The following is a 22460-nucleotide window of genomic DNA, read 5'->3' as shown; positions in this document are numbered from 1 at the left end:
GTCTATAATAAATACACTGACTAACCTCTAGTAACTCTTAGTCGGCCCTCACACTGTCTATAATAAATACACTGACTAACCTCTAGTAACTCTTAGTCTGTCTATAATAAATACACTGACTAACCTCTAGTAACTCTTAGTTGGCCCTCACACTGTCTATAATAAATACACTGACTAACCTCTAGTAGCTCTTAGTCTGTCTATAATAAATACACTGACTAACCTCTAGTAACTCTTAGTCGGCCCTCACACTGTCTATAATGAATACACTGACTAACCTCTAGTAACTCTTAGTCGGCCCTCACACTGTCTATAATAAATACACTGACTAACCTCTAGTAACTCTTAGTCGGCCCTCACACTGTCTATAATAAATATGAGTTTGAAATGGGACATAACTTACATTTCTGTGACATTATGAAATGATTTCTACTGTTCCTGTGTTTTTTTATAGTGTTTCTGTGTTTTGTAAACTAGGTTACAGTAATAATAACATCTCAGCTGTTGATTTTGGCTGTGTGTGTGTGTGCGTGTGCGTGTGCGTGCGTGCGTGAGGTGTCTCTCTGTCTCTCTCTCTGTCTCTCTCTCTGTGTGTCTCTGTGTGTTGCTCAGTCTCGCTCAGGTTCTCTCTCTCTCTCTCTCAGGACTCTGTGGACTGAGAAAACACCTGATTATGTGGCACCTCAGGTGTAGAGTGCTTTGACTCACCAGCCAAAACACAATGTACTGTCAACAAACAAATGCAACCCCACACACACACACACACACACACACACACATACACACACACACACATACACACACACACACACACACACATACACACACACACACACACACACACATACACACACACACACACACAGTCTATTGAGATAACGAGGCATAGTGATGCTCCTGCTTGGGCTCTGTATTGGTCCTGTATAATAATCATACAAATGCAACCCGTCACACACACACACACACACAGTCTATTGAGATAACAAGGCATAGTGATTCTCCTGCTTGGGCTCTGTATTGGTCCTGTATAAAAATCTATTCCTGTCACTTTTCTCTCCTGGGGTGAGATGGTGCTGGTCTCCACCATTACAAGTATTCAATTCTATTTATTTCAGTTGTTGTATCGCTTTAAAACGAATTATAGAACAGAAGTATGTGCTACAGACATCAACACTTTTAAAATAGCACATATAGAATCAGTAACCAAAAAAAAGTGATAAACAAGTCAAAATATATTTCATATTTGAGATTCTTCAAAGTAGCCACATTTTGCCTTGATGACAGCTTTGCACACTATTGGCATTTTCTCAACCAGCTTCACCTGGAATGCTTTTCCAACTGTCTTGAATGAGTTCCCACATGCTGAGCACTTGTTGGCTGCTTTTCCTTCACTTTGCGGTCCAACTCATCCCAAACCATCTCAATTGGGTTGAGGTCGGGTGATTGCGGAGGCCAGGTCATCTGATGCAGCACTCCATCACTCTCCTTCTTGGTCAAATAGCCCTTACACAGCCTGGAGGTGTGTTGGGTCATTGTCCTGTTGAGAAACAAACGCAAACCACACAGGATGGCGTATTGCTCCAGAATGCTGTGGTAGCCTTGATGGTTAAGTGTGCCTTGAATTCTAAGTAAAATCACTGATCAGTGTCACCAGCAAACCATCACACCTCCATGCCTCACGGTGGGAACCACACATGCGGAGATCATCCGTTCACCTACTCTGCGTCTCACAAAGACATGGTGGTTGGAATCAAAAATCTCCAATTCGGACCCAAAGGACAGATTTCCACCAGTCTAATGTCCAGTGTTTCTTGGCCCAAGCAAGTCTCTTCTTCTTATTGGTGTCCTTTAGTAGTGGTTTCCTTGCAGCAATTCGACCATGAAGGCCTGATTCAAACAGTCTCCTCTGAACAGTTGATGTTGAGATGTGTCTGTTACTTGAACTCTGTGAAGCATTTATTTGGGCTGCAATTTCTGAGGCTGTTAACTCCAATGAATGTATCCTCTGCAGCAGAGGTAACTCTGGGTCTTCCTTTCCTGTGGCGGTCCTCATGAGAGACAGTTTCATCATAGCAGAGGTAACTCTGAGTCTTCCTTTCCTGTGGCGGTCCTCATGAGAGCCAGTTTCAGTTTCATCATAGTCCTTGATGGTTTTTGCGACTGCACTTGAAGAAACGTTCAAAGTTCTTGACATTTTCCAGATTGACTGATCTTCATGTCTTAAAGAAATGATGGACGGTTGTTTCTCTTTGCTTATTTGAGATGTTCTTGCCATAATATGGACTTGGTATTTTACCAAATAGGGATATTTTCTGTAAACCATCCCTACCTTGTCACAACACAACTGATTGGCTCAAACACATTAAGAAGGAAAGAAATTCCACAAATGAACTTTTAACAAGGCCACCTGTTAATTGAAATGCATTCCAGGTGACTACCTCATGAAGCTGGTTGATAAAATGCCTAGAGTGTGCAAAGCTGTCATCAAGGCAAACTTCGGCTACTTTGAAGAATCTCAAATTTAAAATATATTTTGATTTGTTTCAACTTTTTGGGTTACTACATGATTCCATATGTGTTATTTCATAGTTTTGTTGTCTTCACTATTATTCTACAACGTAGTGGTTCATTGTGTATGATAAACTAGGTGGTTTAAGCACTGGATGCTGATTGGCTGGCAGCCGTGGTATATCAGAACCGATACCACAGGTATGACATAATTATGTTGGTAACCATAATAGGGGTTTATAATAGGTGTTTGTGGTATATGGCCAATATACCACGGCTAAGGGTTGTATCCAGGCACTCCGCGTTGCGTCGTTCTTAAAGAACAGCCCTTATCCGTGCCATATGGCCGCATATCGCACCTCCTCGGGCATTATTGCTTCATTCTACAGCTCACTAGAGGGAGACAAAGCTGCACACGTCACCAAACGTCTAAACCGAAATTTCTCTTTGTGGTGTTTATTGTAACTGTTAATAACTGTACTGGTCAAGTGTCAACATAAAAAAATAAAATCAAAATGGACATCAATTATGGATACGGAAGAAAAGTTTCTGGGCCTGAAAGAATTCCCAACGGAAGACCTTCAAGCGGTTTGTTGCGATGGAAGAACTACCCCGCCCTCCAGTGCTCCTGAACCTGTAGGGATCCGTTTTGACTTTATGGTTTTAACAGAAGTAGACTGAATTGTATTTCTTTGTATGTATCATTTTTTTGTTGGTGTTTTTACTAGTTTCTATGAGTATTTCCATCCAAAACGTTTTTTTTTTTTGTGTGATATTTTACTACCTCGCACAGTAGGTTGCACATTATAGATTGTATTTTTTTTATTTTATTTTTATTAATAACAAATCAATACATAAAGCACATGAGGGAACACAAGCATACATAGATTACAAACAAAAGAGATTGTAGTCCGCCAATGAACAGTAAAGAAGAACGTCACCCTCGTTTCCGTTTTCTTGTCGGGCCAGTTTCCGGGCCCGCCATGATGTTCAGAAGACAACGAGGAGCAACTGAAAGACCGTCGAAATGGATGTTATGGATTTAAAACAACGAACATTATAGTTTAGAAAGAGATAATTACCGTCGTTTTGGATAAGAAACCTAAGCTAACTGGTTATTAAAAGTGTTTATTTCCAGTGGCCGTTTTCTAACCAGTTAACTAGTTAGTGTAAAATAAGGTTATCTGTGGGTAATGTTTTTGTTTTGACTGGTAGGTACACGGACCAAGGCCGCAGATCTCCTGCTCTCATCGTAGGTCACACAAGGATCAACATCGTTTCCTGCGTGGACTGCCAACTCCGAAAAGGATCGTTTGAAGGACTTTATTTTATTTGGACGTTTGATTGTTTTTTTTTTTTCTCCCCCCCAGACGGATTGAAGAAGATTTTGTTTTTGTTTGTAGGACTTTGCGCCGTTTTACGGCGGAAGAGCGACGCTTACGGGCCTCGCATGGACTCCTAACCGCGACCCCGGTGCCGCGCTGCTTTCCGCAGCTACAAGGCCCGTTGTTTCCGCGAGAGAGACTCTTACTGACTGTATTAATAACCGTGAAAAAAAAACTACCGTAATGGACACTTGTGGAACTGTACTTTTTCTTGTTGTTTTACCGGACACTTAATTAACGAACTGACCGGGTCCCGGTCTGTCACTACTAGTAGTTTGGTGTCTTTGACGCACACCGCTACAAGGGACTATCTGTGAATACTTCCCATTAGTTCATTACCTGTTTTCCCTTCGATATTATCTTATTATAGAATAATCTGGTAGTTTCCCCCACCTTCAGTCTCAGATCATATCTACTACTGGTTATTGTTATTTCTTAACTAACGTGTTGTTTCCCCCCTCCTTTGTCTTTTGAGTTTGAGTTTTTTGAAGTGATTAGTTGTGAGAATGTCGTGTGTTCATTATAAATTCTCGTCCAAACTGGACTACAACACCGTGACCTTTGACGGGCTGCACATCACCCTGGCCGAGCTGAAACGGCAGATTATGGGCAGAGAGCGCCTCAAAGCCACCGACTGCGACCTGCAGATCACCAACGCACAGACCCGTGAAGGTAAATAACGAGAGTTAGTTAAGTTGTTCAGGTTGTTTCTACAACGAGCTGATGGTAATCAGTGATGCCAAGATTCTCGATGGTATTATGCCATTTTATACTTCCTGGTAGGGATCGGGGATATGGGCCCAAAACATAATCTATATAGACATCTCTCTATATAGATATAGATATGTGTGTGTATATATATATATATATATATATATATATATTACACACACACATCTATCTATCTCACGTATTACAACATTTGATTGTATTAATGTATTTGACCCCCCTCCCCCCAAAAATACAATAATATTTGTAATTATTTAAATTCTATATTTGCTTTATGAGTAGTGCGCTGACCCGTAGGGTGGTTTTTCTACATTCTGATTGATTTTTTTCCTTTTAATTTAATATTATAAAACCATTTTCTTGCACTCATTTGAGATCATTCCCACGCAGCCGTGTAGAGGGCTGCACGATATGGGCCTTATTTTCAACCAAATGTTGCAATTGAACTTGCGATTTAAAGTCTAAAACACTTGTCAACTGTTGGGAGTGTAATTATAATGATTATTCTTTAGTTAATAGCGGCCACTTTGAAGACTGTTTTTTTGACAACGGGAACATATCACCTTTTGGCTACATTGAATTGCTACTTCATGTAGCTAACATATTCTTGCTTTGTGTTTTCTCTTTGATTTTTTTAGAAGATACTGTTGTATAAACAACATGCTGAGGTTATGTTTTTATAGGTATTATGAGGTTGTATAAGTACGTTTTGCTATAACTCAGTACATCTATTAACCCGCCGGCTAACAGGCGATTAGCATTAGCGGCTAACAACATTTAGACCCGTACTTGCTAAGAAGAAATGACAAGCTAGCTGTTTGTATATGTAAAACATTATAATAATAAAAGTGTAACGTTAAGTACACAACATTGTTGCATGAGCTGCGTTGACCAGGCAGACTGAGTGTCTCATTGTTGAGGAACTAAAATACAACTTTTCCCCATCAACAAAAGCATATTTATCATCTCTAGAAACTCATAAGGTGTTGAGATGTTGAGTCCAATCTCTCTAAGAGTTTAGGCTGTGGTGACTTTTTACACAGGGAAGAAAGATGTGAATTTAACTGTTTTTGTTTGATGTCCACATCCCCAAACACTTTGTATTACTGATGATATAATATATTCCCTGGTCTATAGACTACAGTACTGATGATATAATATATTCCCTGGTCTATAGACTACAGTACTGATGATATGATATATTCCCTGTTCTATAGACTACAGTACTGATGATATAATATATTCCCTGGTCTATAGACTACAGTGCTGATGATATAATATATTCCCTGGTCTATAGACTACAGTACTGATGATATAATATATTCCCTGTTCTATAGACTACAGTACTGATGATATAATATATTCCCTGGTCTATATACTACAGTACTGATGATATAATATATTACCTGGTCTATAGACTACAGTGCTGATGATATAATATATTCCCTGTTCTATAGACTACAGTACTGATGATATAATATATTCCCTGTTCTATAGACTACAGTACTGATGATATAATATATTCCCTGGTCTATAGACTACAGTACTAATGATATATACTGGGTACCTTGTGGCTCTATATACTACAGTACTGAATATATATATATATATATATATATATTCAGTACTGTAGTATATAGAGCCACAAGGTACCCAGTATATATCATTAGTACTGTAGTCTATAGACCAGGGAATATATTATATCATCAGTACTGTGTGTGTGTGTGTGTGTGTGTGTGTGTGTATATATATATATATATATATATATATATATATATATATATATATATATATATATATATATATATATATATATATATATATATATACACACACACACACACACGGTACCCAGTGTGCTTCTATAGACTACAGTACTAATGATATATGCTGTGTACCATGTGCTTCTATAGAGTACAGTACTGAATATATATATATACACACACACACACACACAAGGTGCCCAGTGTGTGTGTATATATATATATGCTGTGTACCATGTGCTTCTATAGAGTACAGTACTGATGATATATGCTGTGTACCTTGTGGCTCTCTATACTACAATACTGATGATATATGCTGTGTACCTTGTGCTTCTATAGAGTACACTGATGAGGAGGTTCACATCCCCAAACACTCATCAGTGATCGTCAGACGCACCCCCATCGGAGGGGTCAAACCAGCGGGCAGAACGTTCATTGTGTACGTAGCTATGACATCGTGACCCTGTGTCTATCTGCATGATATGAGTAGTAACCCCCCCCCCCCCCCCCCCCCATCGCCTGTTGATCCTAATAACCTCCACACACTAGTATCTAGTCAAATAGTAACCCCCCCCCCCCCCCCTCATCGCCTGTTGATCCTAATAACCTCCACACACTAGTATCCAGTCGAATGGTAGTAAGCCCCCCTCCTCCACACACTAGTATCCAGTCAAGTAGTAACCCCCCCCATCGCCTGCTGATCCTAATAACCTCCACACACTAGTATCCAGTCAGACCAGCCTAGCTATTCTATTCTAAACTGTTGTCTAGTCCATGTCTGTGGGGGTTGTTGACTTGTTGTTGTTGTTTCTTCCTGTTTGTTTGTAGTGACCGTTCTGACATGGCTGCTGGATCCTCCAGACCCGTATGTAACAAAGCACTCTCATTTTCCTTACTATCTCTGTCCTCTGTTTATAAACTCTGCTCTGGTGGTTAAAGATGCTGTGTAAACTCTGTTCTGATTGGTCAAGAGTTAACTATGAGTTGTTATGGTGATTAATATTCTGTTCTGATTGGTCACCAGTTAACTCTGAGTTGTCATGGTGATTTAATATTCTGTTTTGATGGTTCCCAACTGCTTGTTCTCTGTTGTAACTCACTGTGTGTGTTGTTTAATGTTGTTCAATGTGTTGATGGATCTGAACTATATTGTGACTGTATTTCATATTGAAACAACGGTTAGCGTGGTGTTGTTAGCCTGCCACTGTACAGAGCCCCCCCCCCCCACATCCCCCTGTGTGTTGAGACGATGCTTCATGGTCCTACAGGCGGGTTGTTACTACACTGCTTTACTTCAAATCAATGGGAGCTTTTTCTTTCACCTGGTGTTATAGCAATGAGTTTGTGACGTATTACATTTTGTATGGATACCTGTGTGTGACTGTGTGTGTGAGGGGTGGGGGGTAAATCATTTGGTTCCTGTTCAACAGTGTTCTTAACCTGAAGTTAATTGCTGATATTTGGCTGTCCTAATGTTGTTCTCTCCATCATATTCTGACATTTTTAATATGGACTGGACATAGCTGATCCTTTTGTTCTCTCAAAGTTTTTTATTTTTATTTCTTTTTTTAACTACAAACTACGTAGAAATGCAATGCATTTTGTCTACTTTGCAATATTTTCTTTTACTTAAAGCTAAACTGTAAACTAGTTGTTAAGTACTTACTATGATGACTACTGAATCCACGATCATGTTTGGTACAGAGTTTCCAAAAAAAAGCGGTGCCGTGATGATACCATTATGACATCACAGAGACTATTATTACATCACTGAAATGATCTTATTATGACATCACAGGGTTCTGACTGTGTGGCATGGTAGGTTCCCGTGGCGACAGGGTTGTGTTTGGTTGCTGCTGTACGCTGCCAGAACTGTCAATAAAGAGGTTATGTGTTCTGTTGTGAGCACGTGCACCACCACACCAGACCCTGTGTCTTCCCTTCACAGTGACCTCTGAACCTTCCAACCCTACCAGCCTCTACTATGATGATGATGATGATGATGACAGCGACGACGAAGAGTTTATAGCTTACTAAACCAGACCTCTCTGCCCTCCCTCTTCCCCTCTGTCTAGTGTTATGATGGCTATTGTTTACTACTATTGTATAATGGATATGGTAGTGAAAGTATTGTTTAAAAGGAAATCATTTTATTATATTGTTTTGCAGTGTTTTCCATATAATGCATTAGATAGATCATCCTAAGTGGACCCATAGCGCCTCACTCCAGACACTGCTGTAGATGAGGAGTAGTGAAGGCATCGTGTGGTTCACTTCACCTGTTACCATAGCTACATGCAGTGGCTCGGGAAGTAGGATCTTGGGTTAACTGGTGTAGCGTGATCTAATCAGTTACCTAGACCGGCCTAGCTCTAAAACCTAATCCTGTTAGCTCATAGTCTGTTAACTAGCTCTGGGCTTAATCCTGTTAGCTCAGTCTGTTACCTAGCTCTGGGCTTAATCCTGTTAGCTCAGTCTGTTACCTAGCTACTGGACTTAATCCTGTTAGCTCAGTCTGTTACCTAGCTACTGGACTTAATCCTGTTAGCTCAGTCTGTTACCTAGCTCTGGGCTTAATCCTGTTAGCTCAGTCTGTTACCTAGCTCTGGACTTAATCCTGTTAGCTCAGTCTGTTACCTAGCTCTGGGCTTAATCCTGTTAGCTCAGTCTGTTACCTAGCTACTGGACTTAATCCTGTTAGCTCAGTCTGTTACCTAGCTACTGGACTTAATCCTGTTAGCTCAGTCTGTTACCTAGCTCTGGGCTTAATCCTGTTAGCTCGGTCTGTTACCTAGCTACTGGACTTAATCCTGTTAGCTCAGTCTGTTACCTAGCTCTGGGCTTAATCCTGTTAGCTCAGTCTGTTACCTAGCTCTGGGCTTAATCCTGTTAGCTCAGTCTGTTACCTAGCTCTGGACTTAATCCTGTACCTAGCCATGGACTTAATCCTGTTAGCTCATAGTGTAGTAAAGGGCCACAACAACAGCTATTATTACTAATACTGGTGTAGCTAGCAGGGGCTTGCTACACCAGTATTAGTAAACAAGCTAGGCTGGTCTAGGTAGTAATACCAACTACAGCTACAAATGTAGCTAGCGCAGCTGTAAATACCACCACCGACTACTACTACCATTAGTGATGTACTTAGCCAGGCTGTAATTCCTACTACTACTGGTGTAGCAAACTGCTGTAATACCTACTATTAATGTAGCTAGCCAGGCTGTTATACCAACTACTACTACTGGTGTAGCTAGCCAGGCGGAAGTACCGACTACTACTACTGGTGTAGCAAACTCTGCTGTAATACCTACTATTAATGTAGCTAGCCAGGCTGTTATACCAACTACTACTACTGGTGTAGCTAGCCAGGCGGAAGTACCGACTACTACTAGTGGAGCTAGCCAGGCTGTAGTACCAACTACTACTAATATAGCTAGCCAGGCTGTAGCACCATCTACTACTAGTGTAGCTAGCCAGGCTGTAGCACCATCTACTACTAGTGTAGCTAGCCAGGCTGTAGTACCAACTACTACTAATATAGCTAGCCAGGCTGTAGTACCAACTACCACTAATATAGCTAGCCAGGCTGTAGTACCAACTACTACTAATATAGCTAGCCAGGCTGTAGCACCATCTACTACTAATATAGCTAGCCAGGCTGTAGCACCATCTACTACTAGTGTAGCTAGCCAGGCTGTAGCACCGTCTACTACTAATATAACTAGCCATGCTGTAGTACCAACTACTACTAGTGGTGTAGCTAGCCAGGCTGTAGTACCAACTACTACTGCTGGTGTAGCTAGCCAGGCTGTAGAACCAACTACTACTACTGGTGTAGCTAGCCAGGCTGTAGAACCAACTATTACTACTGGTGTAGCTAGCCTGGCTGTTGTACCAACTACTACTGATGTAGCTAGCCAGGCTGTTGTACCAACTACTACTGGTTTAGCTAGCCAGGCTGTAGTACCAACTACTACTACTACTAGTGTAGCTAGCCAGGCTGTAATACCAACTACTACTATTTATATAGCTAGCCAGGCTGTAGTACCTACTAATAATGTAGCTAGCCAGGCTGTAGCACCATCTACTACTAGTGTAGCTAGCCAGGCTGTAATACCAACTACTACTAGTGTAGCTAGCCAGGCTGTAGTACCAACTACTACTACTGGTGTAGCTAGCCAGGCTATAATATCAACTGCTACTACTACTAGTGTAGCTAGCCAGGCTGTAATATCAACTACTACTACTACTGGTGTAGCTAGCCAGGCTATAGTACCAACTACTACTACTAGTGTAGCTAGCCAGGCTGTAGTACCAACTACTATTGATGTAGCTAGACAGGCTGTAGTACCTACTAATAATGTAGCTAGCCAGGCTGTAGTACCTACTAATAATGTAGCTAGCCAGGCTGTAGCACCATCTACTACTAGTGTAGCTAGCCAGGCTGTAATACCAACTGCTACTAGTGTAGCTAGCCAGGCTGTAGTACCAACTACTACTACTGGTGTAGCTAGCCAGGCTGTAATATCAACTACTACTACTGGTGTAGCTAGCCAGGCTATCGTACCAACTACTACTACTAGTGTAGCTAGCCAGGCTGTAGCACCATCTACTACTAGTGTAGCTAGCCAGGCTGTAGCACCATCTACTACTAGTGTAGCTAGCCAGGCTGTAGCACCATCTACTACTAGTGTAGCTAGCCAGGCTGTAATAGCATCTACTACTAGTGTAGCTAGCCAGGCTGTAGCACCATCTACTACTAGTGTAGCTAGCCAGGCTGTAATACCATCTACTACTAATATAGCTAGCCAGGCTGTAGCACCAAATATAGCTAGCCAGGCTGTAGCACCATCTACTACTAGTGTAGCTTGCCAGGCTGTAGCACCATCTACTACTAATATAGCTAGCCAGACTGTAATACCAACTACTACTATTATAGCTAGCCAGGCTGTAGCACCATCTACTACTAATGTAGCTAGCCAGGCTGTAGCACCATCTACTACTAGTGTAGCTAGCCAGGCTGTAGCACCATCTACTACTAATATAGCTAGCCAGGCTGTAGCACCATCTACTACTAGTGTAGCTAGCCAGGCTGTAGCACCATCTACTACTAGTGTAGCTAGCCAGGCTGTAGTACCATCTACTACTAGTGTAGCTAGCCAGGCTGTAAAATCATCTACTACTAGTGTAGCTAGCCAGGCTGTAGCACCATCTACTACTAGTGTAGCTAGCCAGGCTGTAATACCATCTACTACTAGTGTAGCTAGCCAGGCTGTAGCACCAAATATAGCTAGCCAGGCTGTAGCACCATCTACTACTAGTGTAGCTTGCCAGGCTGTAGCACCATCTACTACTAATATAGCTAGCCAGACTGTAATACCAACTACTACTATTATAGCTAGCCAGGCTGTAGCACCATCTACTACTATTATAGCTAGCCAGGCTGTAGCACCATCTACTACTAATGTAGCTAGCCAGGCTGTAGCACCATCTACTACTAGTGTAGCTAGCCAGGCTGTAGCATCATCTACTACTAATGTAGCTAGCCAGGCTGTAGCACCATCTACTACTAGTGTAGCTAGCCAGGCTGTAGCACCATCTACTACTAATATAGCTAGCCAGGCTGTAGCATCATCTACTACTAATATAGCTAGCCAGGCTGTAATACCAACTACTACTAGTGTAGCTAGCCAGGCTGTAGTACCAACTACTACTACTGGTGTAGCTAGCCAGGCTATAATATCAACTGCTACTACTACTAGTGTAGCTAGCCAGGCTGTAATATCAACTACTACTACTACTGGTGTAGCTAGCCAGGCTATAGTACCAACTACTACTACTAGTGTAGCTAGCCAGGCTGTAGTACCAACTACTATTGATGTAGCTAGACAGGCTGTAGTACCTACTAATAATGTAGCTAGCCAGGCTGTAGTACCTACTAATAATGTAGCTAGCCAGGCTGTAGCACCATCTACTACTAGTGTAGCTAGCCAGGCTGTAATACCAACTGCTACTAGTGTAGCTAGCCAGGCTGTAGTACCAACTACTACTACTGGTGTAGCTAGCCAGGCTGTAATATCAACTACTACTACTGGTGTAGCTAGCCAGGCTATCGTACCAACTACTACTACTAGTGTAGCTAGCCAGGCTGTAGCACCATCTACTACTAGTGTAGCTAGCCAGGCTGTAGCACCATCTACTACTAGTGTAGCTAGCCAGGCTGTAGCACCATCAACCAGTAATATAGCTAGCCAGGCTGTAGCACCATCTACTACTAGTGTAGCTAGCCAGGCTGTAGCACCATCTACTACTAGTGTAGCTAGCCAGGCTGTAATAGCATCTACTACTAGTGTAGCTAGCCAGGCTGTAGCACCATCTACTACTAGTGTAGCTAGCCAGGCTGTAATACCATCTACTACTAATATAGCTAGCCAGGCTGTAGCACCAAATATAGCTAGCCAGGCTGTAGCACCATCTACTACTAGTGTAGCTTGCCAGGCTGTAGCACCATCTACTACTAATATAGCTAGCCAGACTGTAATACCAACTACTACTATTATAGCTAGCCAGGCTGTAGCACCATCTACTACTAATGTAGCTAGCCAGGCTGTAGCACCATCTACTACTAGTGTAGCTAGCCAGGCTGTAGCACCATCTACTACTAATATAGCTAGCCAGGCTGTAGCACCATCTACTACTAGTGTAGCTAGCCAGGCTGTAGCACCATCTACTACTAGTGTAGCTAGCCAGGCTGTAGTACCATCTACTACTAGTGTAGCTAGCCAGGCTGTAAAATCATCTACTACTAGTGTAGCTAGCCAGGCTGTAGCACCATCTACTACTAGTGTAGCTAGCCAGGCTGTAATACCATCTACTACTAATATAGCTAGCCAGGCTGTAGCACCAAATATAGCTAGCCAGGCTGTAGCACCATCTACTACTAGTGTAGCTTGCCAGGCTGTAGCACCATCTACTACTAATATAGCTAGCCAGACTGTAATACCAACTACTACTATTATAGCTAGCCAGGCTGTAGCACCATCTACTACTATTATAGCTAGCCAGGCTGTAGCACCATCTACTACTAATGTAGCTAGCCAGGCTGTAGCACCATCTACTACTAGTGTAGCTAGCCAGGCTGTAGCATCATCTACTACTAATGTAGCTAGCCAGGCTGTAGCACCATCTACTACTAGTGTAGCTAGCCAGGCTGTAGCACCATCTACTACTAATATAGCTAGCCAGGCTGTAGCATCATCTACTACTAATATAGCTAGCCAGGCTGTAGCACCATCTACTACTAGTGTAGCTAGCCAGGCTGTAGCACCATCTACTACTAATATAGCTAGCCAGGCTGTAGCATCATCTACTACTAATATAGCTAGCCAGGCTGTAGCACCATCTACTACTAATATAGCTAGCCAGGCTGTAGCATCATCTACTACTAATGTAGCTAGCCAGGCTGTAGCACCATCTACTACTAGTGTAGCTAGCCAGACTGTAATACCAACTACTACTAATATAGCTAGCCAGACTGTAATACCATCTACTACTAATATAGCTAGCCAGGCTGTAGCACCATCTACTACTAATATAGCTAGCCAGGCTGTAGCACCATCTACTACTAATATAGCTAGCCAGGCTGTAGCACCATCTACTACTAATGTAGCTAGCCAGGCTGTAGCACCATCTACTACTAATGTAGCTAGCCAGGCTGTAGCACCATCTACTACTATTATAGCTAGCCAGGCTGTAGCACCATCTACTACTAGTGTAGCTAGCCAGACTGTAATACCAACTACTACTAATATAGCTAGCCAGACTGTAATACCATCTACTACTAATATAGCTAGCCAGGCTGTAGCACCATCTACTACTAATATAGCTAGCCAGGCTGTAGCACCATCTACTACTAATATAGCTAGCCAGGCTGTAGCACCATCTACTACTAATGTAGCTAGCCAGGCTGTAGCACCATCTACTACTAATGTAGCTAGCCAGGCTGTAGCACCATCTACTACTATTATAGCTAGCCAGGCTGTAGCACCATCTACTACTAGTGTAGCTAGCCAGGCTGTATCCCCCCCAGCACCAGTTCCTGTGTGAATCTCAGTGTTTCGCGGTTCCTCCTCACGTCGTATTGGAGAAGGACGGACGGTGAGGAAATGGTCAGGCTCTGCTGCGTTCGTCCCCTAGGAACAGATCTAGGATCAGCTTCCCTGCCACCAAATCCTTACCATAACCATTCACTTGGAGATGAAGAACTGCGCCCAGATCAGTGTTTTAGAGTGGGGAAACTCTGACCCCCTCCACCATGGTGTTCCTGATGGTCTTCTGGTCAGAACTACTGAACCATAACATTGGTGTAACTGTCACACTGTAGTAGTGATATGAGTTGACTGGATGTATATGATCTGCCTCTCTGGCTGTGGAATAGGGGTGATCAATCTACTGTGTGTCCTTGATTCCTCACCTCCTATCTCCTGTCTCCTCCTCAAAAGACCGGTGGATGGTATCTTCTCCTCCTCCAGTGTCTTTTCAGAAGGAGACGGGAAGAAGCCGTGTCATCTAGATTTGAGCCCGTGTCTGCTCCCAGGCAGACCTTGACTCTGCTCTGTCTTAATGTTGCTCTTCTCCTTCAGACTGACTCTTCACCGTCCGTCTCCCTGGCCCAGCTCTCTAAGGTACTGTCTCTCTCTCTGTGTGTGTGTTTTTGGTCTTTGGGAATCAGGTTGGGGTTCATTTAATTTCAACTCAATTTGAGGCATAAATTTAAAATGTAAATTGATTATCACCTTAACTCTTGGCATCTTCCTCTAACTCCATTCCCCTCTCCTCATCCCTCTCCTCATTCCTCTCTCCTCATCCCTTTCCTCATTCCTCTCTCCTCATCCCTTTCCTCATTCCTCTCTCCTCATCCCTTTCCTCATTCCTCATCCCTTTCCTCATTCCTCTCTCCTCATTCCTCTCTCCTCATTCCTCTCTCCTCATTCCTCTCTCCTCATTCCTCTCTCCTCATTCCTCTCTCCTCATTCCTCTCTCCTCATTCCTCTCTCCTCATTCCTCTCTCCTCATTCCTCTCCTCATTCCTCTCCTCATCCCTCTCCTCATTCCTCTCCTCATTCCTCTCGCCCATACTCCTCCCCCTCTCCTCATTCCTCTCCCCCATACTCCTCCTCCCCCTCTCCTCATTCCTCTCCCCCATACTCCTCATCCCTCTCCTCATTCCTCTCCCCCATACTCCTCATCCCTCTCCTCATTCCTCTCCCCCATACTCCTCATCCCTCTCCTCATTCCTCTCCCCCATACTCCTCATCCCTCTCCTCATTCCTCTCGCCCATACTCCTCATTCCTCTCCTCATCCCTTTCCTCATTCCTCTCTCCTCATCCCTTTCCTCATTCCTCATTCCTCTCCTCATTCCTCTCTCCTCATTCCTCTCCTCATTCCTCTCTCCTCATTCCTCTCCTCATTCCTCTCTCCTCATTCCTCTCCTCATTCCTCTCTCCTCATTCCTCTCTCCTCATTCCTCTCCTCATTCCTCTCCTCATTCCTCTCCTCATTCCTCTCCTCATCCCTCTCATTCCTCTCGCCCATACTCCTCCTCATTCCTCTCCTCATTCCTCTCGCCCATACTCCTCCTCATCCCTCTCCTCATTCCTCTCGCCCATACTCCTCCTCATCCCTCTCCTCATTCCTCTCGCCCATACTCCTCCTCATCCCTCTCCTCATTCCTCTCGCCCATACTCCTCCTCATCCCTCTCCTCATTCCTCTCGCCCATACTCCTCCTCATCCCTCTCCTCATTCCTCTCGCCCATACTCCTCCTCATCCCTCTCCTCATTCCTCTCGCCCATACTCCTCCTCATCCCTCTCCTCATTCCTCTCCTCATTCCTCTCCTCATCCCTCCTCATTCCTCTCTCCCATACTCCTCATCCCTCTCCTCATTCCTCTCTCCCATACTCCTCCTCATCCCTCTCCTCATTCCTCTCTCCCATACTCCTCCCCCTCTCCCCCCTCTCCTCCCATTCCTCCCTTTCTCTTCAGACTGCCAACCTAGCGGAGGCCAATGCGTCAGAGGATGACAAGATCAGAGCCATGATGTCCCAGTCCAACAGTGAATATGACCCCATACAGTGAGTGTAACACACACAGCAGGGTTGGGCGGTATCCGCGTGATCACGCCGTCCTTCTCATCCCAGAGAGGATTTACAGTATTAATGTCTTGGTGCTGAAAATGCAACAACAAAAATCCCATTGGGTGTCTATTACCAGAATGCTAACAAAATTAGTACAACTGATAGAGAATTTCCATGGAGGCGTCTAGCTAAATATGCTAACGGGAGCAAACTAAAATAAACGAATTGCAAAGACAGGCAATCCAGCTCATAAAGATACACTACATGACCAAAAGTATGTGGACACCTGTTCCTCGAACATCTCATTGCAAAATCATGGGCATTAATATGGAGTTGGACCCCCCCTTTACTGCTATAACAGCCTCTACTCTTCTGGGAAGGATTTCCACTAGATGTTGGAACATGGCTGCTATAACAGCCTCCACTCTTCTGGGAAGGCTTTCCACTAGATGTTGGAACATTGCTGCTATAACAGCCTCCACTCTTCTGGAAAGGCTTTCCACTAGATGTTGGAACATTGCTGCTATAACAGCCTCCACTCTTCTGGAAAGGCTTTCCACTAGATGTTGGAACATGGCTGCTATAACAGCCTCTACTCTTCTGGGAAGGCTTTCCACTAGATGTTGGAACATTGCTGCTATAACAGCCTCTACTCTTCTGGAAAGGCTTTCCACTAGATGTTGGAACATGGCTGCTATAACAGCCTCTACTCTTCTGGCAAGGCTTTCCACTAGATGTTGGAACATGGCTGCTATAACAGCCTCCACTCTTCTGGCAAGGCTTTCCACTAGATGTTGGAACATTGCTGCAGGGGACTTGCTTCCATTCAGCCACAAGCATTAGAAAGGTCAGACTGTTGGGTGGTTAGACCTGTCTCACAGTTGGGAGTACTAATTCCTCCCAAAGGTGTTTGATAGGGTTGAGGGCAGGGCTCTGTGCAAGCCAGTCAAGTTCTTCCATACCGATCTCGACAAAACATTTCTGTATGGACCTCGCTCTGTGCGTGGGGGGGGTGTTGTCATGCTGAAACAGGAAAGGCCTCAAACTGTTGCCAAAAAGTTGGAAGCACAGAATCTTGTAGAATGTCATTGTATGCTGTAGCGTTAAGATTTCCCTTCACTGGAACTAAGGGGCCCGAACCATGAAAAACAGCCCCAGGCCATTATTCCTCCTCCACCAAACTTTACAGTTGGCGCAATGCACTCCGGCAGGTAGCGTTCTCTGGCATCTGTCAAATCACACGTTTTATTCAAGAACCATCTAAAGATATGTTATACAGTGCTTTCGGAAAGTTTTCAGACCCCCCCCGACCTTTTTCCACATTTATGTTCCGTTACAGCCTTATTTTAAAATGGATTACATTGTCCCCCCCCCTCATCAATCTACACACAATACCCCATAATGACATCACAATACCCCATAATGACATCACAATACCCCATAATGACATCACAATACCCCATAATGACATCGCAATACCCCATAATGACATCGCAATACCCCATAATGACATCACAATACCCCATAATGACATCACAATACCCCATAATGACATCACAATTTAGTGACAAAATGTTACTCATAACCTGGCCAAATTCTAGTCCTCAATCTCAAGTCAAAGTACAGTTCAAGTCAAGTCTCAAGTTGTTTTTATTTTCTATCGAGTCGCGTCTCAAGTCATCAAATTGTGTGACTCGAGCGTGGACTCCACACCTCTGCTGTTTCAGTGAACTGTAGTCTAATGTTTAAACTTGAGACTCCGTGGCAGCGTGAACCGTAGATGATGGGGTGATGCAAGATGATGCTCTCTGTCACAGAGTTTCTGTGTACGCGTACACTTCATGCTTCAACGCGGGAAGCTACGGGACCAAAAAAACGGAGACAAGTTTAGCCTCACGCTTCAACGCGGGAAGCTACGGGACGTAAAAGACGTAAAAAACGGGGACAAGTTTAGCCTCACGCTTCAACGCTCTTCGGTTGTTTTGGAATCGACCCAGTATTCCGGTCTACTTGGTGAAAAAGGTTGAGTCCGTGAGCAATGTGTTTTTTTTCTGTGTCTCTCCTCCTCAGTTACTCTAAGAAGGCCATAGGACCGCCTCCTGCACATTACACCTGCTATCGCTGTGGCAAGAACGGACACTACATCAAACACTGCCCCATGCAGATGGTACGACACTACATAACACTACACAGCACTACATAACACTACACTACACTACACAGCACTACACAGCACTACACAACACTACATATACACTACACAACACTACACTACACAACACTACACTACACAGCACTACACAGCACTACACAACACTACATATACACTACACAACACTACACTACACTGCACTACACTGCACTACACTGCACTACACAACACTACACTACACAGCACTACACAACACTACATATACACTACATATACACTACACAACACTACACAACACTACACAACACTACACTGCACTACACTGCACTACACAGCACTACACAACACTACATATACACTACACAACACTACACAACACTACACTGCACTACACTGCACAACACTACACTACACAGCACTACACAACACTACATATACACTACACAACACTACACTACACAACACTACATATACACTACACTACACTACACTACACAACACTACACTACACTACACAACACTACACTACACTACACAACACTACATATACACAACACTACACTGCACTACACAACACTACATATACACTACACAACACTACACTACACAACACTACACTGCACAACACTGCATAATACACTACATAACATGACATATACACTACATAACATGACATATGGTATCTGTGTTGTAGGATAAGAGCGTAGAGGCTCCTAAGCCAGTCAGGACCAGTGAGGGAATCCCTACATATACACTACATAACATGACATATACACTACATAACATGACATATGGTATCTGTGTTGTAGGATAAGAGCGTAGAGGCTCCTAAGCCAATCAGGACCAGTAAGGGCATCCCTACATATACACTACATAACATGACATATACACTACATAACATGACATATGGTATCTGTGTTGTAGGATAAGAGCGTAGAGGCTCCTAAGCCAGTCAGGACCAGTAAGGGCATCCCTACATATACACTACATAACATGACATATACACTACATAACATTACATATGGTATCTGTGTTGTAGGATAAGAGCGTAGAGGCTCCTAAGCCAATCAGGACCAGTAAGGGCATCCCTACATATACACTACATAACATGACATATACACTACATAACATGACATATGGTATCTGTGTTGTAGGATAAGAGCGTAGAGGCTCCTAAGCCAATCAGGACCAGTAAGGGAATCCCTCAGAGCTTTATGGTGAAGGCTGAACCAGGAACTAAAGGAGCCATGTTGACCAGCACTGGAGAATATGCTATTCCTGCTATAGACGCGTATGTACCACACGCCCTCTCTGTGTCTCTCTCTGTCTCTCTGTGTCTCTCTGTCTCTGTGTCTCTCTGTGTGTCTCTCTCTCTCTCTGTGTCTCTCTCTCTCTCTGTGTCTCTCTCTGTCTCTCTGTGTGTCTCTGTCTCTGTGTCTCTCTGTGTGTCTCTCTCTCTCTCTGTGTCTCTCTCTCTCTCTGTGTCTCTCTCTCTCTCTGTGTCTCTCTCTCTCTCTGTGTCTCTCTCTGTGTCTCTCTCTGTGTCTCTCTCTGTGTCTCTCTCTCTGTGTCTCTCTCTGTGTGTCTCTCTCTGTGTCTCTCTCTCTGTGTCTGTCTCTCTGTGTCTCTGTCTCTGTGTGTCTCTGTCTCTGTGTGTCTCTGTCTCTGTGTGTCTCTGTCTCTGTGTGTCTCTGTCTCTGTGTGTCTCTGTCTCTGTGTGTCTCTGTCTCTCTGTCTCTGTCTCTCTGTCTCTGTGTCTCTCTCTCTGTGTCTCTCTCTCTGTGTCTCTCTCTCTGTGTCTCTCTCTCTGTGTCTCTCTCTCTGTGTCTCTCTGTGTCTCTCTGTGTCTCTCTCTCTCTGTCTCTGTGTCTCTGTGTCTCTGTCTCTCTCTGTGTCTCTGTCTCTCTGTGCTCATTTTGTGTTTTCGTGTTCTGGGTAGGAAGGAGAGACTGTAGAGTAATATAATGTGTTGCAGGGAGGCCTATGCTCTGGGTAAGAAGGAACGTCCCCCCTTTGTTCCTCGTGAAGCGTCATCGTCTGAAGATGAGGCTGATCCAATCCCTGATGAGCTGCTCTGCCCCATCTGTAATTAACGCATTCATTATTATTATTATCATTATTATTATTATCATTATCATTATCATTATTATTATTATTATTACACTTTAATTATACAATTTATTTATTGGTTTAATTTAACTAGAAGATTTATTTTGTCAAACACCCCCCCCAAAAAAAATGTACATCTGAGCAGAGACTTGTTGTTAAAATGTCTTTGAATCACTTTGTCTGTCTGCTCATCTGTTCCAGGTAACGACCTGATGAGTGATGCTGTGGTCATACCCTGCTGTGGTAACTCCTACTGCGACGACTGTGAGTTAACACACACACACGGCTGTAACAACCTGACGACTGTGAGTTAGCACACACACACACACGGCTGTAACAACCTGACGACTGTGAGTTAGCGCACACACACACACGGCTGTAACAACCTGACGACTGTGAGTTAGCACACACACACACACGGCTGTAACAACCTGACGACTGTGAGTTAACACACACACACGGCTGTAACAACCTGACGACTGTGAGTTAACACACACACACACACGGCTGTAACAACCTGACGACTGTGAGTTAGCACACACACACACACGGCTGTAACAACCTGACGACTGTGAGTTAGCACACACACACACACGGCTGTAACAACCTGACGACTGTGAGTTAACACACACACACACACACGGCTGTAACAACCTGACGACTGTGAGTTAACACACACACGGCTGTAACAACCTGACGACTGTGAGTTAACACACACACACACACACACGGCTGTAACAACCTGACGACTGTGAGTTAACACACACACACACGGCTGTAACAACCTGACGACTGTGAGTTAACACACACACACACGGCTGTAACAACCTGACGACTGTGAGTTAGCACACACACACACGGCTGTAACAACCTGACGACTGTGAGTTAACACACACACACACGGCTGTAACAACCTGACGACTGTGAGTTAACACACACACACACGGCTGTAACAACCTGACGACTGTGAGTTAACACACACACACACACACACGGCTGTAACAACCTGACGACTGTGAGTTAGCACACACACACACACGGCTGTAACAACCTGACGACTGTGAGTTAACACACACACACACACACACGGCTGTAACAACCTGACGACTGTGAGTTAGCACACACACACACACACGGCTGTAACAACCTGACGACTGTGAGTTAGCACACACACACACACGGCTGTAACAACCTGACGACTGTGAGTTAGCACACACACACACACGGCTGTAACAACCTGACGACTGTGAGTTAGCACACACACACACACGGCTGTAACAACCTGACGACTGTGAGTTAACACACACACACACACACGGCTGTAACAACCTGACGACTGTGAGTTAACACACACACACACACACGGCTGTAACAACCTGACGACTGTGAGTTAACACACACACACACACACGGCTGTAACAACCTGACGACTGTGAGTTAACACACACACACACACACACGGCTGTAACAACCTGACGACTGTGAGTTAACACACACACACACACACACGGCTGTAACAACCTGACGACTGTGAGTTAACACACACACACATACGGCTGTAACAACCTGACGACTGTGAGTTAACACACACACACACACGGCTGTAACAACCTGACGACTGTGAGTTAACACACACACACACGGCTGTAACAACCTGACGACTGTGAGTTAACACAC

The 22460-nt window shown here is 43.9% G+C and overlaps 2 protein-coding genes across 2 annotated transcripts in view; both read left to right on the top strand.

Moving 5' to 3' along the window:
• Window positions 1-3488: 3488 nt before the first annotated feature.
• Window positions 3489-8305, top strand: LOC139393671 (E3 ubiquitin-protein ligase RBBP6-like). The gene is made up of 3 exons (XM_071142012.1): window positions 3489-4565; window positions 6725-6824; window positions 7214-8305. The coding sequence occupies exons 1-3, from the start codon at window positions 4400-4402 to the stop codon at window positions 7320-7322; spliced, it is 375 nt and encodes a 124-aa protein (XP_070998113.1). The 5' UTR covers window positions 3489-4399; the 3' UTR covers window positions 7323-8305.
• A 6239-nt stretch (window positions 8306-14544) lies between these two features.
• Window positions 14545-22460, top strand: part of LOC139393667 (E3 ubiquitin-protein ligase RBBP6-like) — a gene marked incomplete at its 3' end in the record, with an annotated part of 33652 nt that continues 25736 nt past the window's right edge. Inside the window, exons 1-6 of the mRNA XM_071142009.1 lie at window positions 14545-15069; window positions 16431-16519; window positions 18593-18689; window positions 19829-19965; window positions 20650-20759; window positions 20985-21047. Of these exons, the coding sequence (XP_070998110.1) occupies window positions 16482-16519; window positions 18593-18689; window positions 19829-19965; window positions 20650-20759; window positions 20985-21047 (445 nt within the window). The remainder of the gene's footprint in view (window positions 15070-16430; window positions 16520-18592; window positions 18690-19828; window positions 19966-20649; window positions 20760-20984; window positions 21048-22460) is intronic.

This window comes from Oncorhynchus clarkii, unplaced genomic scaffold (assembly GCF_045791955.1).
Source record: "Oncorhynchus clarkii lewisi isolate Uvic-CL-2024 unplaced genomic scaffold, UVic_Ocla_1.0 unplaced_contig_464_pilon_pilon, whole genome shotgun sequence".
Taxonomy (NCBI): Eukaryota; Metazoa; Chordata; class Actinopteri; order Salmoniformes; family Salmonidae; genus Oncorhynchus; species Oncorhynchus clarkii.
This window is presented reverse-complemented; position numbering and strand designations above follow the sequence as displayed.